This window comes from Octopus bimaculoides, chromosome 20 (genome assembly GCF_046866305.1).
Source record: "Octopus bimaculoides isolate indiv1 chromosome 20, ASM4686630v1, whole genome shotgun sequence".
Taxonomy (NCBI): domain Eukaryota; kingdom Metazoa; phylum Mollusca; class Cephalopoda; order Octopoda; family Octopodidae; genus Octopus; species Octopus bimaculoides.
Genome location: NC_142947.1, coordinates 7638675 through 7650832, shown reverse-complemented (window position 1 = coordinate 7650832; position 12158 = coordinate 7638675). Strand labels below are relative to the sequence as shown.

Sequence of the window (12158 nt, the reverse complement as noted above, 5' to 3'; positions counted from 1 at the left end):
CATATGTATATGTATATATATATATATATACATATATATATATGTGTGTGTGTGTGTATACATATATGTGTGTGTATGTATATATATATATATATATATAAATCTGTACAAATATAAGATATAGAATATCAGCTGCATTAGTGGTGGTAATGAGGAAAAATCAAGAGACTGCAGTGTTGCTGCTGTTGATGATGATGGCAGTGATGTTTCAGATGGTGGTAGTGTCGAGTGGGGGTAGCAATTGGTGGTGGTAGCAATGAAGAAGTTTGGAGATGGGGGTGATGGTATTGGCAGCGCCAGGGGGTAGTCGATAATGGTGGCACTGATGATGAAGGAATCTCGCTGATGGTGATAGTTGTGTCAGAGATGATGATGAATGAAAGTGGTGGTGGTGGTGGTGGTGGTTGGTGGGAGAGATCATTAGACTTGCATTGCATTCTAGTTGTTTTATGACCTCCAAAGACAACTGAAGAATTAGCACTTTAACAACAGCAACAACAACAACAACAACAACAACAGCAAGTGTCTTTAAGAACTCCAAATAACCCCTACAACACTGGAGGCATATTGTTCCTATCAGCATGCATTGTACTAAAAGGTAAGTTTTATGTTTTAGCTCTACTGTCTCTAAATAGGATTATTATATTGTTAAGTGCGGACACGGACACACACATGCATGCACACACATGCACCAAACTGGATCTCTTCCTGTCAAGGGTTCCGGATGAGCCTACCACATGGCAGGAAACACAGAGGAGGGCAGCAGCATCAAACTCCCTCATTCACCAAATGCCACTTTTGAGAGGAGGTTTCAAATAATGAAGGTGTAGCAAAGCCAACGTTGGTGCCCCTGTATGGCTGCAGCTTTCATGCTGCAACCAGTTAAGATTATCAATAAACACAGTCTCAAAACGGTTTATGCATAAGAGAAACATGGAATATTCTAACTTTAGACATGTATCTGCCTTACTATGAAAAATATATGAATTATAACCACATACAAAAAAGTAATGTTCTTACATATTTGGTCTCAAATTCATGTCATGTACCTCTGCTGGAATACATGTGTGTGTGTGTGTTTATGTATGCATTCATATTTATTTATTTATTTATGCGACTTACAGAGGAAAGTTGGCTGTCCTCTCCATTGGAGTGTTGGTTGCTATGATCCTCGTCTGTTACTTCTACTTGATCCAAAAGAGCAGATTCCACTTTGCCATATCTAGTTCCAAATTGTTGGAATACAACCAGGCAGTAATCACAAGTGATTCATCTATGTGTTCCCAACTTGGCATGTAAGTAATTCTCTCTTGTTAAGATTATCTTTTTGCCTCCCTACACTAGTAATTTCATCTTCCAAACATATCTTTATAATATTGACATTTACAATGTTTACATCTTTACAATAATTATGTGTTTATAATATTCATATACTTGCAATATTTATGTATCTACATTGTTGGAATATGTGCAATATCAATGACAATGATGATGATCATCACCATTTATCATTTGTTTTCCATAGTGTCATGGGTTTGACAGAAGCTGCTGAGCCAGAGGACTGCTCCAAGCTCCGCAGTCTGTTTTGACATGGTTTCTATGGCTGGATGTCCTTCCCAACACCAACCACTTTACAGAATGTACAGAGTGCTTTTAGTATGCATAAAATATTACATATTTACAATATTGGCAATAAGAAGGGCATCCAGCCATAGAAGCCATGTCAAAACAGATAATGGAGCCTGGTGCAGTTCCTGGCCTTACCAGCTCCTGTCAAACCATCCAACCCATGCCAGCATGGAAAATGTATATTAAATGATCGTGGTGATGATGATGAATATAAGTTAATATTTGAGTGTTGGCTATGTTCCTTGTAGTACACTAATGAAGCACATTCACTGCTTATGGTTACCTGACGTCACCCACGGTAATTACACAACTGTTGTTGGATCTACCTCAGGAATTCCTCTGTATACATTGAGTATAAAACAAATGACAGTTTCCTGTGTTTTCCATCTCTATCATTTGTTTTACATACTATCTAACAGACCGACAATATTTGTATATGTACTATTCTTTTATTCTTTTCTATGTTTCAGCTTTGAGGCTGCGGCCATGCTGGGGCACCACCAGTATATATTTAAATATTGATATATATCTACAGTATCAACATCCTTAAAATATCTCCAATTCTACATGTGTTTTAACAGGTCAATTCTGAGAGAGAAGAACGGAAGCACAATTGATTCTGTGATTGTCACTTTGGTCTGTATGGCACTCGACCAACCAATGTCCACTGGAATCGGAGGCAGTTTGATTATGAATATCTATGACAGGTCAGTTCAACATTTCCCTTACTTTTACCACAAACTAACTCCAAACCATTCTTGCTCTGTCCAAGAATATTCTCTCATTTCATCTTCTTTTCTTCTTCTGGTTCTGTTCGAAGATCACTGTCAGAATCTTGAACCGATAACTACTAACACAACACCTATCAAGTGTACTGTGTCCTTCCCTTGGACCTGAGGTGATGGGGGAGGGAGAGGTTAGTCTTAAAATATACTTTTTTTTTCTTTTTCATTTTCAGTTTTGTTGTTGCTATGGTTATTGTTTCTGTGATCTCATCGCTATTGCTATCATTGTCCTTGCTGCCATCACTATCACCATAATCACAACCATCATCAACATCATCATCACAATCATTATCATCATCATCATCACAACTACTATCATCTGCTGCAGCATCACAATCGATACTGTCATCATCATCATCATCATCATCATCACTAAAAAAAGGACTTTGAGAAATGTCTTCTACTATGACCCCCAAGTCAACCAAAATTTTGTGGTTTGGTAGACAGAAAATGAAAGACGCCCATTATTTGTGTATATAAGTGTGTGTGTGTGTGTGTGCTTCCATCAGCCAAATTTCCTCAAAAGGCATTGTTCTGATCATGATGTTGTCGTTGTTGCAGTAAATCTCAGAAGAATGTCATCATAGATGCCTCTGGTAAATCACCGTATCATGTGACTAGCCTGAAGAATATGTCTCGTCCGACAGGTAACTACACTACTTCTACCCCTCTACCTATCTGTGTGTCTGCCTCTCTCTCTCCACCTCCCCCTCTCTCTCTGTATCCAGCAATCTATTTACCCCTCTCAAAGTGTCATGTGCATCTAGAATAATGTAATGTTTTAAACAAAAATGGGATGGCCATGACTGGGACACCTTTCATCATAGATCAGACATGTGATTAAACACTAATGCTAACGTCCCTAGACACTATTCTGTAACACTACTGCCATACACTATACTGTACTACCACACAACATGATCTTACAATCGCACAACATGCCCTCACCACAAAGCACCGTGCCCTCACCACAAAGCACTGTGCCCTCACCACAAAGCACCGTGCCCTCACCACAAAGCACCGTGCCCTCACCACAAAGCACCGTGCCCTCATCACAAAGCACTGTGCCCTCACCACAAAGCACCATGTCCTCACAACCACACAACATGATCTCACTACCATACAAGATATCCTCACTCCAGTACAACATGCCCTCGATATCACATAGCATGCCCTCTCTATGCACAACATGCTCTCACTAACATGCAAGCTACCCTCCACTGCAGTACAACATACCCTCGGTATCACACAACATGCCCTCACACACAGCACAACTTTCCTTCACTAACACACACCATCATGCTCTCACTACCACACAGCATGCCTTTACAACCACCCAACAGCCTAAACACAACCTGATGGTCAATATAGAGACCAAACTATGTCATATATATGTCAATGCAATGGATCTGTGAAATGATGCCACATATTTGATTTTCCAACTCTATTCCCCTTAATAATACCAACTGACTAGAGTGTTCCCTTAGCAACCACAACAATACTTTCTGAATTATACACAGTCACATGACCATCTCAGCCAGAATCTCCCCCTCTCAGTACACCTCTTACTCCTATGACCTTTCCAATCGATGTAGGTCCTTCATCAGTGACTGTTCCTGGGCAACTGTACGGTTTATGGCAGGCACATCAGATGTATGGCTCATTACCATGGAAACACTTGTTTGTTCCTGTGATACAACTTGCAACACAAGGTTTTAATGTGTCGCATTCATTGGCTAATACCCTCAAAGAAATGGAGTCTGAAATTAAGGATCAGCCCCTACTCAGGTAAGTGAAATAGAGATCTGGTATTATTGTTTATGGGATCTTTTTGTTTCAAGGGTTTTATCGTTTTATATACAGCTTTTCTCATTATACATGCAGCTTTTCTCATTATATAAGCCCTATATAACCTGTAAACAATAATACCCTACTTATATTAGCTAATATTAAATATATTTTCATCTTCTTAGCTTATATGCATTCATAATATCACCTGATATTTGATATTATTGATAGTAGTGTTGAAGATATAAGTAATATCAATATGTTGCATTGATTTTGTCCAATCAGAGAGCTGTATGTCAATGAGGCAACAAGACGTGTTTATCAAGAAGGAGATCTCATGAAACACCCAAAACTAGCAAAAACATTGAGGATAATCTCTGATGAAGGATTTCTTGCTGTGTATAATGGCTCCTTGTCTAATGCCATTGTTGAAGATCTGAGAGAAGCTGGTGAAGGTGAGTTCAAGTTCTGGTTTATTTACATCACTTTTATTTTTTAGAGTAAGCGGTGCCACATAAAATCACCCAGCACACTCTGTAAATTGGTTGGCGTTAGGAAGGGCATCAAGCTGTAAAACCCATGTCAAACCAGACTGGAGGCAGGTGCAGCTCCCTAACTTTCCAGCTCTGGTCAAACCATCCAAGCCATGCCAGCATGGACAACAGACATTAAATGGTGATGATGGTAATTCTCAACCATTTTTTACCTTTAGACCCCTTTGATTACCATTTTATTCTGGTGGACCCCCATAGCCATTCGATATTTAAAAACTAATTTTGTAGATACTTCTTTCAAAATTCCTATTTCGTTATTCGCTCATTCACTTGTATAGGCTGAACTATGTAAAATGTTAGAGAAAGAAACATAATTGTTTCTTGCTATACATATAAACCAAAGCTTTTCATGGACCCTTAACCCTTTAGCATTTAAACTGGCTATATCAGACCCAAATATTCTACCTATTTTAGGTTCAAACTGGCCAGATCCAACCACTCACATCTACCCAACAGTGTTATTCTAGAAATATACAATCACTTCATCGATATCTCAAAGCTATGAGACAATACATGATTAATTCAAAACAATGTGAATAAATAAGCATTACATTTGGCAGAATAATCTGAATGTTAAAGGGTTAAAATAACAAAAGGATGAAAGCAAAGTTAACCTCACAGTTCTATATTTAAGAGATGAGGAATTATTTACATTATTTACATTTGACGGATATTTGTCCTCATCTTGTTTGTTGTTAACACAACGTTTCGGCTGATATACCCTCCAGCCTTCGTCAGGGCATATGGTGTAGTGGTTAAGAGAGCGGGCTACTAACCCCAAGATTCCGAGTTCGATTCACGGCAGCGACCTGATTAATAATAGTAATAATAATAATAATAATAATACAATAATAATAGTAACATCGTTAGGAATGAGAACCCGGGTTTGAAATTTCCCCAAGACACCTGACGAAGGTTGGAGGGTATATCAGCCGAAACGTTGTGTTAACAACAAACAAGATGAGGACAAATATCCGTCAAATGTAAAGTTAACCATAGCAGAATTTGAACTCAGAACATAAAGATGGACAAAATGTTACTGAGCATTTTGCCTGGCATGCTAACAGTTCTGCCAGCTAGCTGCACCTTTATATTACAATATCATATTAACAAGATCTGTGACAAAATATTCACATGGACCAGACTTTTGTCACTCTTTTATGAAACTTGATCTGTGAGGGAAGTATGAATCACTATGCACACTCCTCAAATGTTTTCTTTTGTGTTTTGTTTTTTCCTTATTTCCAAGTTATTTCCAAGTTATATATATATAATTATTATCATCATCATCTTCATCCCTTCTTGTAGCTCATGCAGTTCATTGAAGCACAAATGTTAACAAATACACACACACACATATGTGTGTCTATACATAGACACACACACATATATATATGTATGTGTGTGTGTATGTGCTCATGCATACATACACACACACACACACAGAGGACTTCTTTCATTTTCTCTCTACCAAATCCCCTCATGACAATTCGGTCAGCCCAGGGCTATAGTAGAAGGCACTTACTCAAGGCCCCAGTTGACAAACAAAATCGATTTATGTTTCATAAAGAAACCATTGATGCTGTTATTCTTGTTGCCCTTATTTTTCAGGATCTCTTATGTCCTTGAGTGACCTCACCTCTTATAATGTAAAGTTTCCAGCCTCATTAAGGACGAGATTGTCCAACGGTGACCAAGTAATGGCAACACCACCTCCATCGAGTGGCCCAATAGTGCAACTGATACTCAATGTTCTTGACCGTAAGATCTTTAACTTGTCACTTGTCACCTGTCATCTGGTCATAGTCACCTTGCCTGTGTCATTTGTCATCTTGTCATCAGTCATTTGTTATCTTTTCATTAGTCATTTGTCATCAATCCCTGTCATTTGTCACCTATCATCTAATCATATATCACCTGCCATTTACCACCTGTCACCTTGTCATCTCTCACCTACCATTTAGCCATATCCGTCTATCTATCTCTCTTCCTATCTCTCTCTCTCCCTCTCTATCTTTATCTATCTATCTATCTATCTATCTATCTATCTATCTATCTATTTCTCTCTCTCTCTAACACAAAGAAAGTATGCTGCTATGTCACAACATTCTACATCTCCGTTAACACCACTTCCCCTTCTACTTCAACATACACCCACCACATCCCACATTACCCACTGAGTACCTGTAATATCTTATACTACTCTATCTCTGATGCTTCAGTGTATGAGTTCAAGCCCAACCACCGCACCAACCTCAACATGTTCGCCACAACACTACACAGAATCATCGAAACATTCAAGTTTGCGTATGGCATCCGATCCCGACTAGAGGACCCCAGCTTTGATGAAAATGTCTCACAGGTGAGTAACAGGTGCGAGGTATTGTTGATGGTGTAACAGAAGTGAGTGGTTGGCGATAGTGTAACACAGATGAGTGACTGTTGATAATGGTGGTGGCGGTGGTAGTAATGGTGGTGGTGGTGGTGGTGGTGGTGGTGGTGGTGGTGGTGGTGGTGGTGGTGGTGGTGGTGGTATGATGTTGATGGTGGTAATGGTGGTAGTGGCAGTGGTGGTGAGGATGAGGATGATGAAGGTGGTGGTAATGATGATGGTAGTGGTTGTGATGATGATAGTTATGATGATGATGAAGAGGGTGGTGGTGGTGGTGGTGGTTGCGATGATGATGATGGTGATCATGATGATGATGATGATGGTGATGGTAATGACAGCACCGTTGCCTTAACACATGAATTCTGTCATCCACAGCAAACTCTGGTATAATCTGATGTTAGTTTATTTTTCGTTCTTATTTTAAAGTTCCTTGTCAATTTAACATCAACAGAGTGGGCCACAGGGATTAAATCACGGATTAATGACCATAGCACCTATGACAGTGGATATTATAACCCTGGTACCCTCAATGAGGAAGGTTTAGGGACCACTCATCTGAATTGCATCGGCTCGGATGGTATTGCTGTAGCAGTGACCAGCTCACTCAATCATAGGTATGTGGTATACAGTTTTATTTGACAGACACACAGACACATACATGCATGCACCCACATGCACACACACACACACACATATAAATAAAAGAACACAAATGAGGTTTAAAATTTACAACAGCTGTTGCAGTAGAATTTTATTGATGTATTCTTAGATTACGCCATGACATACAATCCACCATCTTCAAGTAAAATTCTAAACAGGTATCAAACAGGTGAGACAATACCTTGATCGTGATGAATCCAATCAGCATTGTTGGATATATAATATATATATACATATGCATGTGTGTATATGTATATATACATATTTGTGTGTGTGTGTGTGTGTACGTGTATGTGTGTGTATACACACACATACGCATCATATAAAGACCAATACTACTACTACTACTACTACTACTACTACTACTACTACTACACACAATCAGAAATACACTACAGGTAACAAATGTATTCACTGCAGCATCACCAGCAATACCAACTACAGGGTTTACAGTATCACATGCAAACTGTCTTGTCTTTTAGGTTTGGTGCCCAGATTTTGGGACGAAGGACTGGAATTTTGTTTAACAATGGAATGGCAGCATTCTCGACACCAAGCAGACACAATCGCAGTGCCTCAATAAACCAACGTCTCCTTAATTTGATTGGGGCCAACAAGTCTCCTATGTCCTATGTGTCACCAATTATTATGACAGACAAAGCAGGCAGCACCAAACTGGTTATTGGAGCCTCTGGAGGAACTAAAATTATTTCTTCTCTCTCCTATGTAAGTTGGTTTGTCCGATGATCCCTATCTGAAAATTTTGGTTTTCTTCCAGTGTTTTGTTTTGATGAGGAGGTTTTTCCCTCTTTCTCAAAGGCTGTCGTTACTTTTGAGACAGTACTTCTTGATACACCAAACATTTTGGCTGTTTTTGTTATGCTAGTGCCTGCCATACAAGCGCCAGCAATCTGACTGCTTTGAAAGTTCGATAGATCTGTCATTTTAATGAATTTTAATTACCTTTTTCTGATGGTATCCAAAAAAAACAGCAATTTTAGCAAAGCATATTAAGCAACACTAATAATAAATCAAAAACATGAAAAAAATAACAAGCTTTTGACTGTTTTACAGATATTTCAAAATTATGATGCTAGGTGTTTCCATTATTTTGTCCAACCCTTGTGTGTGCGTGTGTGTATATATATAAAACATAATATAATGTAGCATATATACACAGGTGATGAACAATCTAGTGTGGTTCAATGACACTATCAAAGAAGCCATTGATGCCCTCAGAGTTCACAACCAGATTCTTCCAACACAGACTAAAACTGAAGACTACTTACCAAAGGTGAGGAAACAACAATGTTTTATTACTTCTCATTATTTAAATACAGAAAAGCAGTGAAACCATTGTGATTATTATGGAGTGAGAGAGCAGTGAATACCATCAAAGTGACACCGGGGAGCAAATATGTGAAGCATCACAACCATATGTGCACAGCATGGTGATTTCATATCAAGATAAACAGTGCATGACCTCACTGGTGTGGCCCAGTTCAAAAGGTCCCTGAATAAGAGTTGTTTAAAGATGTTGAACAAAACACCCATGTTTCCAGAAGTGAATTATCCAAACCTCAAAGAATTCCTCTCAACACATGGCTATGATGCTCCCCAACTACTTCTGCTCATGGTTAGAGATGCACATATTGTCAGCCACCAAGGGACATGCTCAACTGGTTACGGTCAAACAACTGACTAGCAAATCTGTGGTATTAAGCAGAATATTTGCTGCAGCCCATCTTTTATACCAAGACAAAACAATGTACATGATAACACTTCCAATCAATTAAGATCAGAAGCCATGAGAGCCACTGCCTGGTACTGCATCAGGGCATTTATTACTATCATCATCATCATCATCACTATTATTATTATTATTATTATTATTATTATTATTATTATTAAATTCTGTGTATTTTCATTTATTTCAGAAAGTGATTGAGAAACTGAGGAAAATTGGTCATGATATCACTAGTTATGGACCTCCTTCATTTGTTCATGGAATATACCAGAAAAATGGCACCTTTTCTGTCAACATTGATTATAGAAGTGGAGCTGTTCCAGCAGGGTTTTAAAAGAGGCAATGTTTCTAAAGAGGAAGGACAAAGAAATGAAACTGAACCTATTTTCAAACATAATCTATGTCCCTTCCAAACAAAATCCTACACCTCCTACACACACACACACACAAACAGACACATGCACACACACACACACACATTTCCGCTCTTAATATTTACCCCATAAGATATATCACCCATCCCCAAAAATCTTATCACTCCATCCTACAAATACTGGGGTTGATGTGATCAACTTAATCTCTTCCCCTAAATTTGAAGCTTTGTGCTTCCAGTAGAAAGGATTATTATCATTATTAAGGTGTAAAGTTGGCAGAATTGTTAGCATACCAGGCAAAATGCTTAGCGATATTTTGTCTGTCTTAATGGTCTGAGTTCAAATTCTGCCAAGGTCAACTTTGCCTTTCGTCCTTTCAGGGTTGATGAATTAAATACCAGTGAAACACTGGAGTTGATGTAATCGACTAGTCCCCTTCCACTAAATCTCAGGCCTTGTGCCTATAGTAGAAAGGGTTATTATTATTATTATTATTATTATTATTATTATTGGCCAGTAAAAGAATTATCTCCATGTAGTTGCACAACTTACCATGAATAACAGCCAAACATCCCTCAAATTACACTTCACCTTCTTAAATGAAGACAATATATATTAGCTAATGTAGTCTTAGACATAGCTCTATAAAGGCAGGGTTGTCATGGCTGGAGTATTTTTCAACAAACAGCAGGTCTGTCATGGTTGACCTGGTACCAAACAATAGCATTGTTATAAATATATCTAAAAAGAGCAGCAAACTGGCAGAACCATTCGACTATCAAACATTATTTCTTCCAGCTCTTTGCATTCTAGTTTTGAATCCTACCAAGATCAATTTTGCCTTTCTTCATATTTGATTGATAAAAATAAAGTACCAGTCAAGTACTGGGGTCAATGTAATTGACTAAAAACCTTCCTTTAGAATTGAAGACCCGGTACCTAAATCGGAAACCATTATTATTATTATAACGAAATATCCTTTAAAATATATTTCATTAATATTTAAAATAGATCATTGAAAGTGTAAATTAATGTTGTCAAAATATATGTTGTTTTTGTTAATGAGGAAACATAATGGCCAAATAAATAAAGACTCACCTTTATTAATAGAATTAAAATTGTTCTTTTGTTTTTGTAATCCCATTACTTACTATGTTCTTTCTGTCTTTTCCTTCGTCTCCTCTCTCTCTCTCTCTCTCTCACTTGCTCACTCTATATCTATCTATCTATCTATCTACCTATCTGTTAGTCTGACTACCTAGTTATCTCGCTATTTCTTTTTCTCTGTATCTATCTGGCTATTTCTACGTGTGTGTGTATAAAACCCTCTATTTCTCATTAACTATGCTCAAGCTTTCAAGCCAACAAGAGCTTCTATAGAGCAGCCTGTCTTGCTAGAAATAACAGCCAAATTTTAGCCTTTTATGACTCAGTGTTTAACAACCTACTATTTATATTGGCATCATCTATTAAGGTCAAGGTCATGTTGCTGATGATTGTTACTAGATTAAATTGAAGATTTGTGTCCAATTTTCCATCATTATGTCAAAGCTGTACATTTGTCTTTGACACTGTCTGAGCAGCTGAAGGAATGTAGTGGGTTGGAGAGTAAAGAAAGACATGGTAAAAAGTAGTAAGGTTAGATCTCAGGGTGTTGAGATTCACAGATGACGTGAAATAGGATTGAGTGTTGAGATATGTTGCACAGCAGACCTGTGTAAGCCAACAGAAGAAGAAGAAGAAGAAGAAGAAGAAGAAGAAGAAGAAGAAGAAGAAGAAGAAGAAGAAGAAGAAGAAGAAGAAGAAGAAGGTGGTGGTGGTGATGACAACAGGGTGGCAAACCTATAACAGAAGACAACTGGGAATTTTAACAACACAACCTGCTGAAAGTTATAAAAGTTACAGACAAGTTTTGTGGCTGGGGCAAGGTACCAGCCAAATAAGGTAATATGGTAGTGTAGAACTATAGATAGAGCAATAAAAGCTACAAGAGAGGCATGGAAAGACTGGAAAAAAGCAGACAACAAATAACTTGTATAATATAGTTATAGATGATAAGTGTGAATCCAGTTTGAAAGAAGCAAAAAGCAGGATATTTTCCAGTATTCTGTAATGAGAAGAACAGAGGAGCAAGTTGCCTCAGTATTTCAATGTAAATGGACATCAAAATATGAAGACAGAGAAGGCAGTAGGTTCTTCATGCATAGACATTAAGATACTGAAATATCT

The 12158-nt window shown here is 38.0% G+C and overlaps 1 protein-coding gene across 1 annotated transcript; it reads left to right on the top strand.

The window, feature by feature from the left end:
• Positions 1 to 301: 301 nt before the first annotated feature.
• On the top strand, positions 302 to 11041 carry LOC106869841 (glutathione hydrolase 1 proenzyme). The gene is made up of 12 exons (XM_014915743.3): positions 302 to 598; positions 1125 to 1295; positions 2211 to 2336; positions 2976 to 3061; positions 4010 to 4202; positions 4488 to 4657; positions 6368 to 6517; positions 6979 to 7118; positions 7575 to 7762; positions 8291 to 8534; positions 8989 to 9102; positions 9746 to 11041. The coding sequence occupies exons 1-12, from the start codon at positions 582 to 584 to the stop codon at positions 9887 to 9889; spliced, it is 1743 nt and encodes a 580-aa protein (XP_014771229.2). The 5' UTR covers positions 302 to 581; the 3' UTR covers positions 9890 to 11041.
• The last annotated feature ends 1117 nt before the right edge of the window (positions 11042 to 12158 follow it).

Bases quoted from the DNA above. Each gene is read 5' to 3' on its own strand.
- LOC106869841 (XM_014915743.3), top strand. The intron at 1,296-2,210 runs GTAAGTAATTCT...GTGTTTTAACAG, and splicing joins ATGTGTTCCCAACTTGGCAT to GTCAATTCTGAGAGAGAAGA. The intron at 3,062-4,009 runs GTAACTACACTA...CAATCGATGTAG, and splicing joins GAATATGTCTCGTCCGACAG to GTCCTTCATCAGTGACTGTT.